The sequence below is a fragment of the Dipteris shenzhenensis genome, chromosome 26, assembly GCF_047967505.1.
Source record: "Dipteris shenzhenensis isolate YYH24624 ecotype China chromosome 26, Dip_SZ_1.0, whole genome shotgun sequence".
Taxonomy (NCBI): domain Eukaryota; kingdom Viridiplantae; phylum Streptophyta; class Polypodiopsida; order Gleicheniales; family Dipteridaceae; genus Dipteris; species Dipteris shenzhenensis.
The window spans coordinates 13,970,417-13,994,845 of NC_141621.1; the positions used below are offsets into that span (position 1 = coordinate 13,970,417).

The following is a 24,429-nucleotide window of genomic DNA, read 5'->3' on the forward strand; positions in this document are numbered from 1 at the left end:
AAAGGGTGTCTAAATCCTAGCAAGTGTCATTTGGCTCAAACAAAAGTAGTCTTGTTGGGGCATATTGTGTCTGAAGAAGGCCTGCAAATGGATCTTGACAAGGTTCAAGCAATCATGGCATTGCCAAGTCCTGAGAGTGTCACTGGTGTTCGCAGAATTCTAAGAAAGAGCAAGTATTATCAACACTTTTGTGATGATTTCACAGAGATAGTGCATCCCATGAACTTATTGACAAGAAAAGGAGTTTCTTTCCAATGGGGTGTGGAGCAACAAGAGTCTTTCCAGCAACTTAAGGAGGCCATGAGTAAGGGCCCAATATTGAAGCCCCCTGATTGGTCTCAAGACTTTTATGTAAATCCAAGTGTATCTTTGCATTCAGTTGGTGCTGTATTGTTACAAAAAGGAGAGGCAGATAGAATGCAACCCATCTATTATGCCAGCCGACAGCTTACAGATGTGGAAACAAGGTATGAAGAAATGGAGCAGCAAGCTCTCTCTTTGATGTTTTCCGTTAGAAAGTTTCGCTCTTATTTATTACCTCGACCATTTTTCTTCCTTACCTCTCAATCTGTATTAGCATATCTAGTTCGCAACCCTAATCCTGGGGAGAGATTTGCAAAATGGTTGTCAGAGCTTCAAGAGTTCTCTTTCTCTTTTGTCACTGAAAATACCACTAGGTCTACTATGGCAGATTTGCTCACACGATGGGAGGATCTAGGAGAAGAAAAGAAATGTAAGGAGAATATTAAAGATGAAAGGGATACACCACCAACATCTTTTGTTTTGTATTTTGATGGGGCTTTTAGTCCTTCATGCCAACAAGGAGCCAGGGGGATAGTCTTGATGAATCCTGAAGATCAAGAGGTATGGGCAAGAGGACAAGAGCTTCCAGGTATCACAACTAATAATGCAGCAGAGTATAATGCTTTGATTCTTGGTTTGGAGGGTTGTCTTCAAAGTCAAGTTAAAGAATTGGAAGTAAGAGGAGATTCTCAGCTTATTATAAAGCAAATGCAAGGGCATTACAAGACAAGAAGTCCTCATTTGAAGGAGCTTAATCAAAAGGCTATGGCACTATGTAGTCAGTTTGATTTTTGCAAGTTTATTCATATAAACAGAAAAGAAAATTAAAGGGCAGATGAGTTAGCTACTCAAGCCATTGTAGTACAAGACCGGGGGGTGGTTTCTTTGGTAGACACTGGATGGCCAGAACTGCAAGATGTTAAGCAATATGTGGAAGAAGGCATGTTTCCTCGAGGGTTAACTCCACAACAGAAGCAAAGATTGGTAAGGAAGGCTTGTCCCTATACTATTGTTGATGACATTCTTTATAAATTGGGAAAAGATAAGGTGCTCCGTCGGGTGGTCCATCCCATGGAGACTAGGAGAATGGGCTTACAGAACCACACACAAGCTAGCTATTGGGTTTACACCATTCCAACTAGTGTATGGAATAGAAGCCATTTTACCCATTGAATTGGAGATACATAGTCTTCGCACAGCTGTTGTAAGAATAGAAGGACAGGAGGATGCCTATGCTCAACGCTTGGTACAGCTAGAAGCCTTGGATGAATGCAGATTACAGGCCTTACAAAATTTGTAATCTTGTCAAAGAAGGCGCAAGGCCCGTTTTGACACCAAATTAGGCCTCATGTTGCTGTAGCTCTAGTCTCCCGAAGCCTCTTCCATGAGCCTTCTCTCCCTCTTGTAGATATTCTCTTATGTAGACTCTTGAGTCCATCTCTCTCTAGTTTATTCTCTCTCTATGAGTAGTCTTGGAGCTTCCGCTTCCTCTTGTATGTATGAAACCTCTTCTTCTCCCTTGTGTTTGTAGTGTTGGAGTGGATTCTCACTCTATTTGTAATGAAGGTCACTTCAGGTTCTCTCTCTTGAGTGTCTCTTCCCTTTTGTTTATTTCAAAGCCTTAAAAGTTCTTTCTATTCGGCTGCTCACTGTGCACACATGGTCCATCTGTTTCCCGAGCCACCATGCAAGCTTCTTACCCTCTTCTAGGCGAAATCCATGAGGGGTGGATCGTTGATGAAGGTGGAGTCTTGAGGGAGCATCCTGCTCAGGCGAAATTAGCCTGGGTGGAGGGCAGTTTTCATGACAGTTTGACCCCTTGTTAGTGTTTTGCTCATAACTTTCTGCTCGGTAGTCCGATTGTAATGAAATTTATATCAGCGCGAAGCTCTCTTTAAGGCACATGTTTGTATGTGATCAGATCTTGAATCAGATACTGCTGCAAAAAGTTATGAGTCTCTGTGTCTGACAGTCTGTTTTCATGACAGTTTTTACCCCTTTCCAGTAAACTGTCCATATCTTTTCAATCGTCTGTCTGTTTTCAATGAAACTTATATCAGCGCGAAGCCCATCTCAAGGCGCATCTCTTTGTGTGATTGAATCTCTAATATCACGTCTCTACTGAAAGTTATAGGCCTCTGTGTCTAATGACAGTTTGTAGAGTGTTTTGAGCTAAGTATAAAGGTGTCTATGAAGGAGGTGCAATGTTTCCTCGGAATCTACCCATCCGACCTAATCAGCCCCTTCAGACTCCTCGATATATATTAGTTCATGTCATGTTGAGCCGCAAGATCTTCTTTCAACAACGTATCGCTCTTCTCTTTGGCGCAGACCGGCTCGTTGAGATTATGGCCTCTGCTGATCCTTTCCTTCTCCCTATGCTTGATTACAACATCACTTGGGATGTTACCATCTTCATTCTCATATGAGGGAGGAAAGTATGGTGTGGTATCTTGGCATAAAAGCTTCTTTCTAATGTCCCATTCTCAATGATAAATATCTTTGTCAGTCAGTTCGAAAGCAGCAGGAAGTGAAGAGGTGCATGAAGTTTATTACCCCCAACTTCATGTCACAGTAGGTACGTGCCTTTTTGTATTTTTTCAAAATTCCTCAAGATCTTGATAAGTTTGGTGGCTTTTTTTTTTTGGTGGGGAGTGGAGTGGGGCCCTATGGTATGTGTACTGCACAATATAGTATGTACAAAGCATTTCATATGGTGGGGTACACATACTTATGCAACTGCTGACCTAGACCAGTCCTTGTAGCATGTAATGTTCGTATCCTTGGCATCCATGTTGAAAAAGGAAATGAAATAGGATGGTCCAGGTCTATGCTGATCTAGATAATTTGAGCTAAGAGATCAATTTGATAGTCTTGTCCTTGAACTCTGATAGCTTAAACTAGATTCAGGCAGGCAGCTATAATTCTTGAAAGCCAAGGAGCTGCCATAGAGCTTCTTAACAAAGGAACTAGCTATAATTTTGAAAGCACATGCTATTGTATTCAATATTTGAATAGCATTTTGAATTCAGGTCATACCATTTTACATTTAGTACATAGCACTTTGTGTTCAGCACATAACTCCATGGGTGTAGGCGAGAGATGGCACACTTCCTCTCCAAATATTATAAGAGCAAGGAGCGTGCCCTTCCTTGGGAACATAGCACCTTGCATTTGACACATAGCACTTGTCACAGTTTCAACAAAGTGAGATTGAAATTGAAGATTGAAAATGAGAGCATGTTTTGTTGTATTTAATAATCGAATAGCACTTTGAGTTCAACACATAGTATTTTGCATTCAACACATAGCAGCTTGTATTCAACACATAACCACCTGTTGTGTGGGAGGAGAGTCGGCACACTTCCTCTCCAAAATTTATAAGGCTAAGGATTGTGCCCTTCCTTAGGGACTCGGCACATAGCACTTTGTATATTGCATTCCACAAATAGCACTTTGCATACGTAGTATACATGTACACAGTTGGAGGCAACACCTTTATATGTCTAGAGGTACTAGATCTATTAACCACGCAGCTGGGAAAGCCTAGAGCCTGAAAGCGATGTGGATTCATGTGGCTCCATTGTCCAAGGTCTGCTTGATGTACATGTCCTCTTCAATAGGTTATTGTTAGTTCTGTGCATGCAGATTGGGGCAATAGACCTCCATTGGTGAGAATTCCTTTTCCCAAAACTAGAAGTAGTTAGGGGACTTTTATTCTAGTATATAGTCCGCGAAATCAATAACCTTTACTCGCTGGCCATAATGTTTTCCTTCTCCTAGCATAATAAAAGAATGGAAGAGAATGCATTAGCTAGGATGTCAAAACAGAGATTCATATCTTTGTAAATGCTTTCTATTGTAGGATTTTTCGCTCAAGCTTTATTGAGAGGACACTCGCCTCTGATGAAAGACTCAATGCTGCACTGATTTTTAACCCAAATTTTACTGGCTGGGAGTATGCAGCACTCTATCAACGCTTACATCAGCGCTTTGAAAGGTTATTATGGAGAATTGCTATATGATGACAAAGATGTGGCAAGTGTGTCAGCGATAGCAGCAATCAAGGCAAAGAGGCTCTAAATGACGATTGAAAAGGATGCATACATAACGGACATTGAGATGCTAACGTTAAGACAAACTTCTCCTGTTCACTGTAGCATTGTAGGAAGATTCTAGCTATTGGAGCAACGATGCATGCTCATGATCGCAGAAAACCGAAGGGGATGAACAAAATTACCTAGGACGACATAGTGGAAGGGGACTGAACGTCATGATCTATGGGTATTTTGTGGTTGCGTGTCCGATGGCTGGCTTGCTAAGATCTATGCCTTGTGGTGCATGATGGTCCGGCGATATCTTTTGCTCCACCTCATTAGATGAACCACACTGCTGCTGTTGCATCCACTATGTAAATCTGGTGTAGGCAAAGCGTGTCATGATGTAGTGTGGGGAAGGGAGATTGGAGGAAGGGATATAGCACCTGCATTCCCGAGTGTCTGCAGAATTTTCTCAATGCATCTATATGTACTTGCAAGTTGTCCTTGCTCTTTGCGATGAATACAACATCTTCTCTGTAGATAAGCATTAGAAAAGCGTATCGTGCAATCTTGTAACCAGACTAGCCTATAGCTTGCTAGTTTAGTCTAGTTTAACAGGCTGGGAAAATGCAGAAATGGCAGTAGATGAATGCAGAAGGAGAGGACAGCATGTAAACAATAGAAATTCATGAGCTGAACTATCAAAGTACCTGCAGCTAGTAATGAATGTGGAATAGATTGCATTTAATGAATAGATGTGGAAGATGAGTGCCAAGTACAGCTAAGGCCCCTTTTTATAGGTATGGGTCTAGAAAAAGTACACCTATGCTTATGGGATAGCCAACCTAGGATGCCATGTGGCAACTGTAGGCTTCCCCTACTCAAAGAACTATTTATTTACAAGCCATTTAAAGACTGCATATACTAGAAATTACCAAGTAAATTTCACCTTTGTTACAGGCCACCCTGCCCAAAGGAATAGGTCCCCTCAAATTTGCAAGGGACTGTAACAAGGGAATACAATCTAAAAAAAGAACTCATATCTGGTCATAGCAGGTGTAAAACAGTGAGTAATCACTGCTGCAGCTGTCCAATATCCTCCACTGGTGCATGCTAAACTGCAGCAAGGTTGGTGGTGGAGCAGTAGGTGTCACCAAGCTGTAAATACTCCACAGTCAAAGTTCTAGTTGACCATTTATTGATCATAATTAATGAGTTCTTCATTTATTTAATTATGCTCAAAAAGTTATATTTAATTGGTCAAAGTATTGACTTCGGTCAAAGATACCTAACCTCGGTTAAGTAAGCCTAACCCCGGTCAGGAAGACTTGGCATATGCCAAGAGGGTAAACTGATTTTGGCAATCCTTCAACCATATTATGAATATGCAAATATGCCAAAGCTATGTGATGTGCACGACCAAACCTAGCATGCCATAAATCACCTTGAGTAGCAGAAGAGACAGTCATAGCATGCTAATTATAGGGTTGAGCATCAAGCTTGTAAAGACCCATGTTGGCCTCATAAGAATTTGTAGCCACAATCTTATGCCCTTTCTTTGGATCCTTGATCCTGCATTGATCATCCTGGAATTCCACAGGCATGTGCTGATCATGGGCCATGGATGGAAATGAAATAAGGTTTTTCCATAAGTCAGGAACATACCAGACATCACAGGTATACTTCTTCTTTCCTGACCAGAAGGATGGGAACATCTCCCATTCCTGTGATGTCATGAGTTGCATCATTAGCACAAGTAACCTGTTTGCCATGAACATGTTTGATTTCTTCAAAGCAGTCTTTCCTGTGAGTCATGTGCTTCGATGCACCACTATCTAGATACCAAGTATCTATGGTAGTAAATGAAGAATCTCTAGATGAAGCAAGAGAAGCATCATGTGCAACTAAATTCCCCCTGGCACCAAAGCTGTCCTGAAATGCAGTAAATACATAATCCTTTCCCTCTTGTGCAAAGTTTGCATGAGATGGTGAAGCATTGGCATTTTCAGCTAGTGCCACATAATTACTACTTGTGCCTTGCCTCTTTTCTCATTGGCAATCCTTTTCTGGCACTTTGCAATGTAATGACGAGGCTTCTTGTAATAATTGCATTTGCCTTTCTTCACCTTTGCACCTCTATCTGCATTCTCTACATTTGCATTCCCCTCCACCTTAAGCTGATAAGCATGGCTGGTCTTTTTCTGAAATTTACCATTTCCATGAGTGGCAAGTGCTTGCTCACTCGAACGGGCTGAATTGGAAGTCCGCATTTCTTCCTATAAGAGCAAGTCAACTAACTCCTGAAAACTGAGTGGAGCAGCCCTGACCATAATAGTCAAGGAAGTAACAAACATATCATATGAGGGTGCCATACTATTGAGGGTGATAGAGACCAATTTCTTGTCTTCTATATCCTCATCAATAGCTGCGAGCTCATCCCGAATGTCAGTAATCTTTGCAATATGAGCTGAAATAGTTTGACCTTTTTGCATGGACAAGTTATTGAGCTTATTATTCAAAGCAATGCTTCTTGCTTGATTCTTCACATTTCACATATTTTTCACTCTATTCCAAGCTGCCTTTGAAGTCTTGCAAGACTTTATAGTGGACTTAATGTGTGTCTTCACAGACAATGCAATCAAAGACAACGCTTGGGCATCCCTGCGATCAAACCTCTTCTGATCCTCCGTGGGAGTGGTAGTAGAAGCTTGAGTGGTAGTGCTAGAAGTGGATGATGCACTCGTGCTAGATTCAGCAGGTCTAGCCTCATCACCATTTTGTTGTTTTGTGGATTTCAAGAAAGCATTTGACACAGTTCCAAGAGGAGGATTATGGAAGAGAATGCAAGAAATAGGAGTCCCTTTGGCCTTAAGGGTAGGCATCTCTCGCATCTATCAAAAGGTATTATGCCGACTCAAACAAACACAAGGTATTCTGATGTATTTGAGAGCAATATGGGAGTGAAGCAAGGCTGCCCTCTATCGCCTACCTTGTTCGGAATATGCATTGACCAACTGGAGGAACTCATCAATGAATTTGCAGTAGAGAAAGGGTTGCAAGGACCGCAATTGGGGCTTTGGACAGTGCTATTGTTGTTATACGTAGATGATGTCGTTCTTTTGGCATACGATCCGGAATCTATGCACAAACTTTTACAAGTGCTTAAGACTTTTTGTAGGGAAAGCGGGCTGCAAGTAAATGTCGGAAAAACAAAGATGATGGCAGTCTGTACCAATCAGCCAGAACATCCCCCTGAGATCACCTTTGATGGACAGATCATTGAGTATGTCAGCACCTTCAAATACTTAGGGGTTGATATCCCGAGATCACAGATGGTGGCAATGTATACATAGAAGGATGGACACTGGTTGGGGGAAGTACTACCAGCTTGAGAATGATTGCAGGCACACCGACACTAGGAACTGGAAAATTCGAAATGTATTGTTTGATGCATATGTAGTGCAGACAGTATTATATGGAGTGGAAGTATGGGGAGGCAGCATTTCAGCCTCTACATGGAATGATATTGAGAAAATGCAAAAAGCTTTCCTAAGGAGACACCTTGGTGTCAAACCCACTACTCCATACTCAATACTTATGTTGGAAATGGGAAGGAGACCGATTGAATTTCATGCATTGATGAGAGTTATGCAATACCTAATAGAGGTGCAGCAAATGCAACCTGATAGGCTGCCTCGTAAAGCATGGAATGCCAGCACAAAGCTTCAAAAGAACTACAAAAGTAAGGTCATCTGCACAGGATGGGCAACTGACATAAGAAAATGGTTCAGCAGATGGAAAGTGGAAGCATATTTGACCATGCCGCCTGAAAAGGTCAACATGCAAGAGTTTCAATTGTCTTTACTGAGCACTTTGCGGAATGACTGGTTGACAAGTGAAAAGAGGGTAAAGCTAGAATATTACCAAGGCAACATAAATCCCATATGTTGGTCTACATACATGTCCATAGAGACTCATGCTCAGTCTTATATTAGCACACCTATCCCCCTTCTATATCGCAAAAACATCGCCAGGTTCCGTACCAGATCTCATACATTTGCCATTGAGCAAGGAGCTTGGATACACCAGCCTAGACATGCTAGAGTCTGTACCCTTTGTGACATGCAGACAGTTGAGACGGAGGCACATGTAGCTCTACAGTGCCCCCGATATGCACATATCAGGGAGGACTACCAGCAGATACTGGGGGACTCCGCTCAGTTGACATCAGTTCTCTCCACTGCCTCTTCGGCAGCATTGGGATCTTCTGTCACTCGTTTTTTTACCTGTCGTCAGGAACTCGTAGAATCTTGACCCCTCTCCTTGAGGAGACTCTTTTTACATTGTATCGAGACGGGTCCCATGGGTCATTTTTGGCCCCCCGAGGACGCTAATAAATTCTACTTCTACTTCTACTTCTAACCAAGATAAATGACCACAAAGCATAGTTGTGTCCATCCAACTTATCTACTTCAGTTATGATACCAAAATTCTCATTGAGAGACATGATTTCAAGCTCAAGAATAAAGGCAAGTGTACCTACAAAGGAAAAGACAGCAAATGGACAAGTGAAAGACCACTGACTGCTATGCAATCATTGCAATGGCATTCACTGACAGTGGCTGCTCTGAAATAGCAGTAAATCTGCCCCAAAGATTCTGCTCAAACCTCAATTCCTTCCGGGATACAACATGCAATCAAGCACTATATTTCTGCCCCAAAAAAGTTATCCTCAACTACAGCCAAACACTGCTTGGCTTCAAATATGCACAACACCTGAGCAATGATTTGCACTCAATGTGTAGCCAAAAAACTGTCCCAAATGCACTGATGCGTGTGCAATGCAATCTGCAAGACACCTGCGCAATGCTATCTGCAAGAACCAACTAAGCAAGGATCTCGAGCTGGAGCAAGAGCAAAAGTCGAACCACCGAGTCGAATCCGGAGCTGGAGATGCAAGTGGCGATCTGGAGAGGCAACGAGCAAGCGGGCAAGTCAAATGGAGAGGTGGAGAGGAAAACTGTATGAAAATTAGTAAAAATTAGCAAAACGTAAATGATATTGCTGGTATCTTCTGATTTGCTCAGAATGATATTGCTGGTATCTTCTAATTCGGGTTGCCCGACGTAGCTACATAACTTTTGGTATCCGAAATTGCCTGAAAAAATTGCGCGGGCGACACAAAACGAGGTCGCCTAGCTAAGGAGTGCTTCTTGGTGCAAAATCGCACAACAAAACTAAAGCTTGAGATCACGCGAAGCTCGTGGGAGCTCATGACAGCCGAAAGAGAAGTCGACCAGCAAGAACTAACTTCTTCTCCGCGACAGAAGTGCAACAGGAGCACGCGGGAGAGCGGGGAAGCAGAAGTGCAACAGGAGCACGCGGGAGAGCGGGGAAGTAGAAGTGCAATAGGAGCACGCGGGAGAGCGGGGAAGCAAGTGACAGGGCTAGAAGGACTAGCTCTGATACCACATGTAGCAACGAGAATGGAGAAGAGTTGTGTGAACACAAGAGAACAAGAAGTGAACACAAGTGAACTCCATCTGAAATGTTCAAATGAAACAATACAAGTACTTGGTATATATAGTACCTAAGTATTGGTCAACCATATAGTTGACTTATGGCCTACAACACCATATCATTGTTACAGAAAGGCATAATGGTGCTGAGTGTCTAACGTGACCATAGTTCTGAAAGTCGCGGACATGGCAACCTAGGTGCAGTCCCCTTAGATGGCGACCACTCGTGTGAACACGCGGCTATGACACATGGCGTTGAGACTGACATGGCACACAGGCTGACGTGTTAGGTCTGACACGTGGCAGAGCATACAGGTGGTGAAGTGGCAGACAAGTGGCATGTTGCTGTGGCATGGCCGGTTAGATGTTGGGATGGCAAGACCTGTGGTCAGTTGACCCTAGTTAGAGATCTGGTCAGAGGACAGCCTAACCAGACTGTCTTACTAATTGGACTAGATTGGTTCAGTTAACCAGATTCGTTACGGACCAACTAGTCTGTCCATTCAACTAGACTAGAGTCAGTTGGTTTGGTTAGCGTAATCAGACAGTTACCCATCCAGTTACTGGAAGAAAAAAGACAATTGCAGAGACAATTTTGGTCACCAGTTTCTACCTATCTGCCAGTCAATATCTGTCAGAAAACAGCAGAAAATAGAGAAACATAGAGATTTGCATGCCTTTGAGCAGAGAAAAGAGAAGTCAGATGCATTCTGAGTGCTTTTTGCAGTAGCCAGAAACAGGGGCAACAGAGCAGTTGATGCTCAGGCAACCTTGTGGTTTATGCCTTGGGGTGATAGCTTGTTACAAGGGCACAAGTTGTGAATGTATTACACCTCTTGTTGAGGTATTTCCATTTTGAAAAAGACAGGCTGAGTGCATTGGTTGCATATACTCCGTGAAAGAGTTGGCAAATCTCAGGATAAGTTGGCAAAGAATGGCTTCATAGCAAGATGCCATGCCGTCCCATGACAAGAGTGCCAGGAATGATTAAGCTATGCAAGAGTAGAGTCAAAAGACTGAGGCAAGTTACAAACATTTACTGGCATAGCTCATGGAAGCCAGAAGGGATCCATTGTTTTGTAGGCTCGTAAATCCTCATGCAGAGGAAGAGCAGCAGAGAGTTTCTTTTGGGGCAACCCAGAAGGTGACAGCTAGAAAAAGATCCCTGGACATAGTTCTTGTTCTTGATGATGTTTCCAGGAAGAGCAAGAAACCTCGAAAAGAGGACATCAAAAAGAGGAAAGCAGGTAGTTAGGAAGGGAAGTACACCTTCGAAGAAGAATAAGGCTAAGCATCATCATAGTTTTTCAAGTTCCTCTTCTTCTTCTAGCTTTACCTCTTCATCCTCATCATCGTCGTCGTCTTCTGGATCATCAAAGCCAAAGCATAAGAAGAAGAAGTTAGGCAAGAGAGCAAAGACTAAGGAGTTCAAAGAAGATGGGAAATCTGTCAAGTTTGCAACCTTTAATGGCCAGTATGGCCAAACAGAAAAAGTGATGCACTTTACTAGATAGTTTGATTCAGCTTTTGGCATGGAGAGATTCCCAGAGTCTTTGAAGTTGCGCATGGTTACTGACAGTAACGGCTAGTGCATGGTGGAGCGCACAGACTATAGCTGGCATTGCTCCAAGAAAGTGGAAAGGCTTCAAGAAAGCCTTCTACAAACAGTTCATGCCCAAGGAGTTCAAAGACCATATCCTTGTCGCCTAGGACAGATTGCATATGGATGTAGGAGATATAATAGTGGCCTACAACCAGAAATTTTGGATGCACTTTTGCAAATCACTCCCTTCAAGAAGGTCTCAAAGAAGACCTAGGTAAGAAAGTACAGGTCTGGTCTCACACCAAAGATTCAGGCTGTGGTTAGTACCTAGCAACTTGAGGGCATACAGGATATCATGCACGCAGCCACTGTGGCGAGTTTAATGAAATATAAGATCCCACCACAGTGCCTTCTCTTTGCCAGGACAGCAGGCAAGGAAAAGACAGCCACACCTCAAGCAGAGAAAAAGGAGTTTCCCAAGGCTCAGAAGAGGGAATTTGAAACTCAACCTCACCAAACAAAACAACGTCAATTTCTTTTGCTCTAACTGGCTGTGCAGAAATTCGTTGTTTGAAATCAAATTCCTCTCTCTCTCTCTCTCTCTCTCACAGCACTAGGGCCCAGGACAATCATCGGGCTGGGCCCCCTCGAAGGTCTTTATTACTTCAGAAAATTGAGAGTACATGAGTTCAGGGTAGAGCTGCTGTTACAAGAAATTCCAAAAGAAGACTACTCATTGTTAATAATAGTTATTTGGAGCATGATGCATACAAGGCCATGGTGTATGAGGCTTTCCACCCTTTGTCACAACAGTCTCACTTTGACATTGATTATGCTTGGGAAGCTTTCATTACTAGAATGCAAGCAGTTATTCGCAACTATGGCAAAACTTACATGAAGACTTTGAGAGAAACTGTTGCTCATGCTAAACACATATGTCAATCCTTGACTGAGATAAGTCATCTTAGAAATCTTTCTATGGAAGAAAATCAGACTTTATGTCAGGCTAAATATTGTTTGCAATGCAATGATAATAGAAAAATCTCTAAATGGGAGACAAGGGCATGATAGAGAGCTTTTTTGGATAAAGAATGTTCATCCAAAGCCTTTTTTAAAGGCTTACAGTATAAAAGGCATTCTCAAAGTATTTGCAGCGTTCTTCTCTTTGATGGTGTTTGGACTTTTTCTCGAGCACAGCATGCCACAGGTTTTGTTCATCATTTTGCTGCTCTTTTTGGTAAAGCATATCCTCCTTCACAGGAGGTTATTTCAGCAAGGCCGCAATTATTATTACATGTCACTCCCATTGTGTCACCTACATAGGCCTTGGATTTGGAAGCTCCTTTCACTGAAAGAGAGTTAAGTGATGCCATTAAATCATGTGGTAGATGGAAATCTCCCAGTTGGGATGGTCTCACAGTTGAATTCTTCTTGGCATATTGGGATCTCCTCAAATCTCCTTTGCTGCAAATGATAAATAGTACTTGGCACAATCAATACATGGCAGGAAAAGTTAGCACTTGCTTCTAGTACAACGGTTATGTTCGCCAAAATTGCATGGGGGGTTGAATATTCTCAACATTCATGTGCACATTCAGGCTCATAAAGGGAAAATGATGCTACAATTTCTACATGGTGATCATCCTTGGGCTGCAATGATGCGCTATTTACTTCTTCAACTCACTACTCCTGCATTTGGCTGTTGGCAACCCTCAATTTTCTGTTGGGAAATATTGAAGGCAAGGTCAAAGGTTGCCCTATTGTTATTCAAATGCTTTTGGATTGGAAACATATTCTCTCACATGTGGCTTGGCATGGCCGATATTCCTTCTAGGGTAATTCTTTGAGAGCTGAGAGCATCCACTGGTCATGGGTTTTTTCTCAGCCATTGGATTTACAAGAGCCTAGACGCTCGTAAAAGGAATTTCCTCTGTGGAAGATGTCATTCATGATGATGTCACTCTTTTATCCTTCCCTTTGGCTGCTGGAAAATATGGTTTAGGAATGCATTATCGTCCTGTATGGCAAATCATTACTCGAATGCTTCAGCCATTTCAGCCAGTACCCCCTTTGGAATCTCTTAGTATGCTGGACATATGCATAGAGAATGCTCCTCTGTCTCCAACTCCCCTAGGGTGCAAAGCCTGCATATCCGTTGCTCTCTCGGGATCCCGACAGCTCTTCCTGCCTCTATCCCCAGCTGATGGGATGAGACTCTCATCTTCCCAATGGCAATCCTCAGCAAATGTGAGATGCGTCTGTCTTTCATGTATGAAGGTCGGATGATACCTTCGTCCTCAAATATCCTATGGAATGGTTGCGGTGGTAGAGTTGGGTCTTGGTGGGGTACTCCTGGTCCCCTCCCCAAGTCTGTGTCGTGTAGAGCTGTAGTAGTAGTTCCAACCGTACGATACAGTTGATCTCATCTCGTGGGATCAGGGAAGATGGGGCATCTAAGCTGTACTAAAAGGGGGGGAGTCGATCCATCTGGATCCCTTGGCTATTAGACCATCTGGAGATACATGCATACCAAGCTGTATTGACCCTACTATCTGCAAGTCGTCGTGATGACTCTAGTGCCAATCTCGGCAATCTCCAGCTAGGTAGAGTTTGAAAGATAGCATCAAGCTGGAGAGGTGTCATGGCAAACTCTGCCTGTATAATCTGATGAGGGACAGACTGCTAACTCTAGATCATGTGAGAGCTCATAATCATCTATAGTCTCTCAAACCTCTTCCAGTCAGTCGCTGAGAGGTCACCTTCCCAAAAGGGGTGCATACATGGTTGTCGGTCTCACGAGTGTATCAAAAAGGGATCCCTTCGTATGAGGGTTCTGAAATTGTGCCTGAAAACACTATCGCTCTAGTCGAGCAAGAGGCCCGTGGCCACATGTGAGTCATGCTCTGGCTGCATGGACCATCCTGAAGACTGGGCTCGAAAAAATTGCTTGAACATATGTGTAGGACTACACAATCTCTACGGGCTCATCTCGGTAGGTGAAACTATGTCGATGAAGCACCACCCGTGAGGTTTTGAAAATCATAACCTTGGTCTTGCAAAGGTTGATTGTCAAGTCCCTCTCCCTACATAACACCTCTTTGGGGCATATAGATGTTTTGGAGACCTGGTGTGGAGGAAGATATGAAGACTATGTCATTTGCATAAAGCAGTATTTGCACCACCAAGTCAGCGCGCAATGATCCGTTTCCTTTAGAGCTATCAATGAAAGTAGTGATCTCATCGATATAGAGCCCATGTTGATGAGAGGGGGCATCCCTGCTTCACCCCAATCATGCTGTCTGCCCAATCTGATAAACCTCCTGGGGCATGCACTCTACCCCTGACTGTCTCATATAAACTCGTCATCCCCCATATCATGACCTTGGGAATTCGCATCTCCTGAAGCCTCTTGATCATGCGAGCCCGTGGGACAGTATCAAAAGCGTTCTAAAAGTCGACGAAACATGTGTAGCTTTTCTGAGATCTCGATCTCGCTTCCTCAATGATGGCCTGTAGGGTGAAGATGTGATCTAGAGTAGAATGCTGTCTCTTGAACCCGGCTTGCCCTAAAGCTTTGCCCATGTGTCTTTGTGAAGTTACCGATCTCTCTTTCCAATACTGAGCCAAAGATCTTGGCCAGTGTGTGGCCAATCATGAGCGTGCGGTAATTCCTAGTATCCATGGGGTCTCTTGACTTGTGTATAGAGATAATGGTGGTAGTGCTCTAAGCGGGGGAGAACCCGCCGTGGCAAACAACCTTGTTAAATAGTTTCACAAGGACTGGAGCCAAGATCTCCAATCCATGTGTAAAGTGCTTAGTCCGTAGTCCCTGTGCTCGCTGGTTGTGAAGTCGACGTAGTGCTACCTGCACATTATGAGTGCTGAACAGCATCCATGTGGCAGGCTTGGGGATGGAACACATGTCAAGTGGGGGCTAGGTTGGGGTATCATAGAATGATGTCACATGTGCATGCCATATACTTGGATTTGTGATCGGGATCAGTGGTTTCCCCTCATCAGAAGTCCCCATGCAATGGTGGGATCTCCACCTCGAAAAGAGTGAACTACCTCAATCATCCTATGTGAGAGGAAAGCTAGTCTCTTACATTGTGTCAGACACCTCGAGATCCGTTGTGCCTCCAACCACACCCCAGCGCCTGCTCCTACATGAGGTGGGATCTCAACTCTCGGCACTCATCATCAAACCATGGGTTTTGTGGCATCTTCCCGGTGGGGGGGCGTGCTGCAGACCAATGAAACGCGTCTTGGGGGAGTGGGTGAGGTCTGCATCTCCAAAGGGGGTCGCTAGCTCCTGCGACAGGTGGCTCATGTATACTGCATCGAGAGCATGGTCAAAGTGCACTTGGATCCGGGGGGTTCCGGGGGATCATATCCTATGTCTGGCAGTGGAGTCATGATACTGAAGGACAAGTATGAGTGATGTGTGGCAAGTGGGAGGGGTGAACTGTGAGGTCATGTACCCTTGTCACAAAAGCTGGGAAGCCCAGCAAGTAATCCATTGTGCTACTGCCACCTCCATGTGGGAAGTAGGTGAGTCGTCTGGCTATGGATTTTAACACCCGCATGCCAAGATGGCCCATGGCTCCAGGAGGATTCTTCAGACTCTTGAACACATTTTTAGGAGTTACACGTTTGTCTATCATGGGCTGCTGGATGACAAGCAATGATTATCAGTCGTGGTTTGAGTTGCTGGGGTTTACCCTCTTTAAGCACACCCTCAATTTGAGTGACCGCTGCATCCACTGCTTCTTGAGAAGTTCCTTTCAAAACTAAACAAGCACCCCTGCTTGACTTCATCTCGACGAGGAATAGAAATTTGATTTCTCAATTCTCAATTTTGTTTGCCCTCTTCTTCCTCTGCAAAATGGAAGAAAGGGAACATCAACCTTAACAGAAGCTTCAAATTTTGTCCCGTCATCTAGAAGGTGAGCTGTATTCAGCGATGCTGATGCTTCTGGAACTTTGGCAGCATTATTATCAGACTAGAGCACAGGATCTGCCTCCGTTTCCGATTTAGATTCAACTTGGCTGCCTTCCTCGAATGACATGCTAGATGGAAAGCTTCGGACCATGATTTGTAGCTTCCCCTGCAGCAATTAGTCCCACCTTGAGATCCTCAAATTGCTTTATCTGATTCCTCAGCCAAGAAAAAATGCTCAAGAGTTGCGGGTTCCTTGTGCCTAGCTTGAAGAGCGACCAGCTCAACTTGCGCCTGTCATTGTAAACAGCAAGTGTAGCTTAGGCATGTGAGAGCAGGCATTGCCATAGTAGAGAGAGAGTGTGTGTCATCGTAAACAGCAAGTGTAGCTTAGGCGTGTGAGAGCAGGCATTGCCATAGCAGAGAGAGAGAGAGAGAGAGAGAGAGAGATGAACTGATTCTTAATTTGAGATCAGATGCCTTTTAAATATTGATTTGTCTGACTGAGGTATTTCTGCATTCCATAGCTGTCCAGTGAATTAATTTCCTGTTTGTAGAGCTGCATTTTTGTCCATGGGCATGTGCATGTGCATGTGGGTATGCGTTTGTGCATACATCCATGTTTGTATGTGCATATGTATGTGTGCATGCATTGGCATTCACACACAACATGCATATGCAAATATACACATACATACACACACATGAACATACACAACATGCACATATGCAAACTTGTAGCCCTACCTCACATCCCTTGCATATTAACTTTTATACTCCAGCACAAGATGCTTTCATATTCACACCTATATGTACAAAAGCACAGTGATAGTGAGGGTTGATCACTAAATGGAAAGTTCTATTGGCTACAGGTTTTGCTAGAGAATACCAAAGAGTTGGCATGTGCAAGAAGAGATGTCAAGGTTTGAGGCTTAGTTTTTTTTCAATAACAACCTTGTAATTTCAAAGAGGAGGCAAGTAGAAGAATATGTAGCATTGTAAGGCACTACCTGACTATGCCTTAAGGTCCTTTTGTTTTCTTCCAAGCATTTTTTAATCATTCTAATTCCCACATCTAAGCTTTTCTTCACCCTTTGATGTTCACTTGGTTGAGACATGGCACGGTGAAAATTATGGTTTCATGAGTGTAAAGTACTGATGGTCCCATAAATCGATACACAATGGAACAAGACTAGATGAAATCATGCTTAATGTATTGGGAGAAAGAATTTGAATTAGGAGAATGCATTGGGGAAACATCTTGATAATGCAATTATAGTAAAAGCTTCCTTGTTTCACTTATGCTTTAATGGAGGCACATGTGTTGAATAATCTATACCAATAAGGAAGAAAATGAAATTTGTATCTGTAACTTATCATTTGCAAAGCTCAATGTTGTGTTTATTAACACGTACTGTTATGCCTGATGACATGTTTGACATATTATGTGAAAAGTTCAATGAATACGTATTAGATTAGATATAAAGGAAGCACATGGTTGTTGTGTTACATTCTTCTTCAAAACATACAATTTGCAAATCTTGCAAGTTTCTTTTTTATCTTTATCATGTGGAAATGAAAATCTATCCGCATAGCTTCAGAAGACTTGCTCTTTAGCTTTTACTTGTTGGCATAACTTCAAGTGCTCATTTGGAAAGAAACGCAACATAAGAGATCCATATTTCAAGGTCTAAAGAGGTGTGGTCTCTTAATGTTTTTGTAGAGGCATTGTAATTGTGTCTCAATACAAATATTTAAAGTAGAGAAACTTTTAGGTTTATTAGTACGAGCTCTTTAACAAAATGGGAATTTCAAATGAACTAAGCACATGTGCTTTGCTTAATCCCTCCAGATCATATATGAAACGTCAAGTCAGCATCGTATTCGGCAAGAATGAGTATTTACTGTTGTTCTAGGTAGGATAGTTGCATTTAGTTGAGCTAAAAGAAAATGTGCATACATAAGAATATGGGGGTAGTGGGGGTAGAGGGGGGTGCGCGTGCGCCATGCGGGGGGGGGGGGGGGATTTTCATGGCTTAAGAAGTGAATTTGAAAGCACATGCTAAAACATTGACCTAAGTTGAGGTCATTTGAATTTCTTGATATCTCATTTTTGATGTTTTTCAATCATAAGGCCTTATTATGTGCCTCAGAAGCTCTTCAAATTTCAACTTTTTATCTATTCATCCTTCTTAAAACTTCGGATATTGATCGCTTCTTATTGAGGTGGGATTTCCTACCTTTTTCAATTGTAAGGCTTCATTATATGCTCTCAAAGCTCTTGGAACTTCAACTTTTTATCTATCCATCTTTCTTACAACTCTGGATATGGATCAATTCTTACTCTTTGTACCCTTTCATCCTTATTCTCTCCTTTTTGTATGTCTATCCTCATTTCACATTCTTCTAGATCATTTTCTTATAACACAATTATTACATAAAGTCCTATAAAAAATAACTTGATATTCATGGAATTTTGACTTCAGCATTGTGTCAATAACTTCCCCCTCACTTAAAACTACATGAGGATCAAATCTCTCTTGTTATACTTAAATTTTTAAAAATTGTTTGTTGTGTAGACATTCTTTCTTCTTTGTCTTTAGTTGATGTTAAACAATTTGTAATGCTTGAACATATATTTTATAATGGCTTCTTTAATTATATCTCATGAATTGTGTTTTGTACAATTTTGTTGTCCATTGAGCTATCTTTTCAATCTTGAATTCTATCTCTCTCTCTCTCTCTCTCTCTCTCTCTCTCTCACACACACACACACACACACACACACACACACACACACACACACACACACACACACACCCCTATGTGTACTTTTTTGGAAGTAGTATATCCTGGACTTACCGTAAAAGCTAGACCATGACTTTTTTTCAAACATATGCTAGTCTGCGGGAATTGCTATTGGAGAATATTATTTTTTAATTGCCCATGGGACTTTGCATGGAAATGCACATATAAGGTGAAACGTTGCAAGAATATGGACCGACTGGGTCGGCCTGAATACATTGATGGCTATATGAAGCCTCCCACTCAAACCATTGCGATTCACCTTGCAGCTTCGATTCCCAGGGATAATGCATGGTGCTTGGTCATTTCTCTTTCTTTTTCTCTCGCTCTACGATAGCTTCTGAGCTATATTACCACCAAAGCTCTTGTCGATCCCATGGTAAGATTGATAACAGGAGAGGCTAGCTGTGTGGACTCGTTGTTAAGGAAAGAAACTACTAATATAGACTTCTACTAGACCTCTTAGCTCGTATGACTGTAAGGAGACTCTGATCGATGCTCAGTCCAGGGATGAGACACGGCTCTTATACAATCATTGATCTCTGTTAGTAATTATATTGCTCGTAGACTTATTCGGTATTGAGCGTAACTCTGTACGTAGAGATCGTGCTATTCTCCTTTGCATGGAGAGATGGTAACGAGGTGGCTGAACAATCGAATTATGCATCAGTTTATTCCAAAGGCAAGGAGGGATATCGCGGCACAACTAAAGGCGTGAAGACCACGCACTATTGAAAGGATAGTTTTCTACAACGGAAGCAAGCCAAGTATACACTGATCGACACCCAAAAAAAGCCATGCCAAGAACAAGTATTTGGAATGGCAGTCTAACTTGTAAAGCTATGCATGATCGCTTAATCTTGAGAGCTACACATATACCTCATATATTGGCCAACGGAGTCTTCGACGTGAAAGGTGGGTGCGCAAAGATACTCCAAGCATCTACATAGTTGCGCTGCAGAGTCACGGGGAGTACACAATCACTTTGTGCCCAATCAAACTTTAGTTGGAGCACTCGAGCCAGTAAGAGGTGACTACTATCTCAAATTACATGATATATAACACTAATGATAGGGTGGAGCACCATTTATAGCATGATAATAGTGAGTATGATGCAAATATAGCTCTTAAACATCTACCATTTTTACGTGGGTATATACATAAATGAAATTTTCTTGTTCCGATAATGGAAATCAACCAAGGATTCACTTGGATCTTAGACGTGAGTTGGTGGAGACTCAGGAAAGTCATATGCTACTACTGGCCTAAGAGCTTAGCCTTGTTGTCTCTTATTCGAAAGGTATGATGATTTTTTCACTAAGCATATTATTGTCATATTCCTATAAACATGAATCGGGACCACTGGATGTCTATTACTAAATTTTAGTAAAAAATAATCTATATGATTAAATCCCTGGTCTCTATAAGATTCTTGTTTATAGCTTCAATAGAGATAAAACTTTCTCCATATCAGACTAGACCAAAGTTTCTTCTATCCTCCGTCCTGGGATAATTTGTAAAAATATGTTTCAGAAGGTGTGAAGAGCTCACACCGTACACATGGAGCATTTGGATGCCTGTGCCTCAAATATTGAGGTGCCACACGGTGCACCACCATCCAAGGTTGATTCAATTTTGCTATATTAGAATAACCTATGATATTGTGACATCGATAACAAGTGGAGCTACGCATTGAAGCCTGTAGTCCCACAAATAAGGGGTCTTGTTCTAACTTGTCCTTGTTGTGGATGGATGCAGGTGAGTGGAGCTCCTTCAATATCATCCAGTATTTTTTTGAGCAAAATTATATGATCTTTTTTAAAGCTTTCTTGGTAGAGAATATCCTATCACAAATTGTCTTGATTGATAAGTCTACGATGGATAATGTTTGTCTTGTAATTGCACACACACACCTGGGGGATGGAGAAGGGAGGATAACCCTCGTCTATTGCCATCCATAACATTATCCTATCTTTTTTTGTTTCTTTCTTTGTCCATATGTACTTTCACAGGACTATACTTGGCACGGTGATCTACACAAATTGGGCTATATTGATCCCTTCTGGCTCCTTCCATTGGGGTCCAAGGATTTTTATCTATTATTTCTAGCAAAGAAATTTATAAATTCATCCAAGAACACGACAATGGTTTGCTTTCTGTCGATCTAGAGAACCAACAACTACTATTGATCCAGTTAAGTATTTCAGATTGGTGCTGCATCTCGGAACTTTCTGCAAAATCTTCTTACATTGCCCTTTCCACTATACAAAAACTGTCAAAGGTTATTGGTAAGATCATTTCCAATGATGAATCACAATACGAGGAATATAAGAGAAAATCTGATGGGGTAATTAAATCTTTTTACCGCTACCAGAGTATCTTTTTGATATTATTGGTGGAAGGAAACGTAACGCCACGGTTACACCTTTTTCCACAAAATTACATTCTCTGATTCCTTTTGACACTTTATCTCAAGAAGAGAGAAATGTCCTTACGCAGGACTTCCCTGCACCAGACACTTTGACTCTTAATATCAAGGATATTTCGGTTAATCCCCTCATCCCAAGAAGGATATTAGAAGGGACATTTGCACATCGAGTGAACCATAAATTGTGGTCACTCAATGACTTAAGCATTGCAGCACCCATCACATTTGAAATGTGGTCAGTTTTGGCTGGTATTACTGAGAATATTGATGCTGTTAAAAAAGAATACAAGAACATGGCTATTGAAGGGAAGTGGGCACATACAGACAACATTATCCTACCAGAGCTCTTTGCACTAAATGATTTAGAAGAGTCTTTTTGCACTTCAAAACAAGGAATTTTTTGCAGCCACAAGACTTTATTACCTGTTAAAAAAGTGTAGATGTGTGGAATTATATGCGATCCTACTTAAAGTGCAACTGTAACAATATGGGATTATAGTGTCCCAATAAGGTAATGTGGTTTGACCATGCTATATGGTACATACTCAATCATGTACACCAATTTATGCATGGCAATAGCCTTACAGTCAAAATGTATGCCTTCATACAATGGTGCTCTTCTTTTCTTCAATTTTCAGTTAAGCAAGCCATGATTTTTTCTTGCTACCGGGATTTAGTCAATGAAGGTGTCAAAGACACAGTAAGTAATCCAGACATCGACCCATTTCAGGGGCTTAATGGAAAAGGGATTAACTTTTTGGTCAGATCTCTGAACCCAAAACGGGCTAGAGTTATGGATGAGAGGCAACCGAGAAGTTCTAGAGGTGGAAACAACTCGACACGTGGTGGGAGACGTGGTGGTGTGCCAAGAAGAGGTGGCTTTCGCCCTCCAACAGGCAGAGGCAGAGGGCAACGTGTAGTGGACTCCTATGGGTTCAATAGGGTCAGTGATACTGCGAGAAGACAGGATACTATCGATTTCTCCCCTAGTAGATCATCCATGATGGACAGCTCAAGACGTGATAACACAGGATATGATAAAGAGGAGGGTAGTAAAAACTCTTCCAAAATATCTCTAGTTGAGGATGGGGATCCTATTAAAAGGATTCTATTTTGACACAAGTTCACAGATGTATCTCTTTTTTGGTTCACAGAAGGAGGATGTTGGAAAGTATAAGAGAAAATAACTTTTCACACTTTATCCAGGTTCTTTTTGATAACCCATTGCTTGAAGGCATAATTTTGAGGGACTTTTTTCTAAATGCATGTAATTTTTGCAAAGTGATAGTGGAAAATACTATCTTTGATGAAATCTTGTTAACTTGGAAACTCCACAAAAATCTACTAGGGTACATTTATTCTCCAAAAGATACATTTTGCAATAATACTGAGCTACAATGCTCATGCCACAAATTTACTAAATTTATCGATGAAAAATGGAATCATGTGGTTACTTGTGATTTGAGTATAGTTGATTACGAACCGTTAAGACATGAGCTCAAAAAAGGACTTAACCACATACCGGTTAAAAGACCTTGTATACGTGATGCTCATAAAGTACTTGAACAGGCCTGGAAAAATTTGTGCTACGTACTTGGCATCTCCCTACGGGCTACTTTAAAATTGTTCAGAAAATTCTCTTATGATTATCTTTGGAACCAATACAGAAAGTTACCCAACCATAAGAAATTTATGAAAGATGTATGGGGTAATAAATATTTTTGGGAAAATCTTAGAACTCTCAAAGACCATTTTTTCATGCATGGTATTGACAAGGCTTCTAATAACATTGCATTGGTATGTCGGAAATTTGCTCATGACTCGGCCTTCGAAAGACTTAATGATGGAGATTTTGAATTAGAAAATAGATTAAATATTGAAGTGAAAATTGAAACCGAACTCCAAGCATTTTCTGTAACACCTCTATCCACTAAATTACCATTTATTATGGCTATATACAAAGCCCATAAGAACACCTTTAGATGGATTACCAATGCTGCTGGGTGCATTTATGATGAAATTGGACTTATCAATACATGCATATTAAAAACATGCGTTTCACAGCTTAAAAGTAAGTGCGCTAAAACGCAACATGAGCTTTTTCTCAGAGGTGGAGTCAATTGTTCTTGTTGGTGGGGGATTGAATCCCTCTATGATTACACTCTAAATCTTCCCGACAAAATATTTAGTATTTTTTCAGCTGACATAGCACAATGCTATGAAAACATTCCTCTAGAAGGCGAACTTGGTCTAGTTAACATCATAAGGAAGGTAATCATTATGACATTCAAGGATAGTAGCTTCAACTTTATCTCTTTTCGAAAAAAGCCTCACTCTCCAATTGAAGGTATATGGACTTTGATAGGTGGATTTGAGCTAAACTATGATATGGAGGCGGTCATTAAAATTAATTCATGGCTCATTTCCAACATGTACGTTCAACTTAACAACATGACCTAGAGGCAAAAGAAGGGAATTCCTATGGGATTATCTTGCTCACCCATTTGGTGCAATCTTTACCTATTTTACTTTGAATACAAATTCTGCATCAATTTGGCCAGACAAGGCAGATGGAATATTTTAAAATGGTTTCAATATCCCTGTAGGTACATTGATGACATTTGCCTGGTCAATATACCTAACCCTATGATATTCTGTTCCATTGGGGATTATTGTATTTATCCTCTTGAGTTCGTGGAGATTATTGCTGAAACCACAAGTTTTTGTCGATTGGAGAATGGTTGTATTGTTGGAACTAGTGCTAAGTTTCTTAGCACAGAAGTCATTATCACATCAATACATGATGGAGCCTTCGTCATCTTAAAATATGACAAAAAGGATTCCCTCCCTTT

General features: G+C 41.6%; 1 protein-coding gene across 3 annotated transcripts in view; it reads left to right on the forward strand.

Annotated features, from left to right (window-relative positions):
• RRP41 (3'-5'-exoribonuclease family protein) overlaps positions 1-17,654 on the forward strand; it is a 68,901-nt gene extending 51,247 nt beyond the window's left edge. For all 3 annotated transcript variants that reach the window (XM_087397599.1, XM_087397601.1, XM_087397600.1), the window contains one exon: positions 17,217-17,654. In XM_087397599.1, coding sequence (XP_087253725.1) covers positions 17,217-17,273 — 57 coding nt within the window. In that variant the 3' untranslated portion in view covers positions 17,274-17,654. The remainder of the gene's footprint in view (positions 1-17,216) is intronic.
• The last annotated feature ends 6,775 nt before the right edge of the window (positions 17,655-24,429 follow it).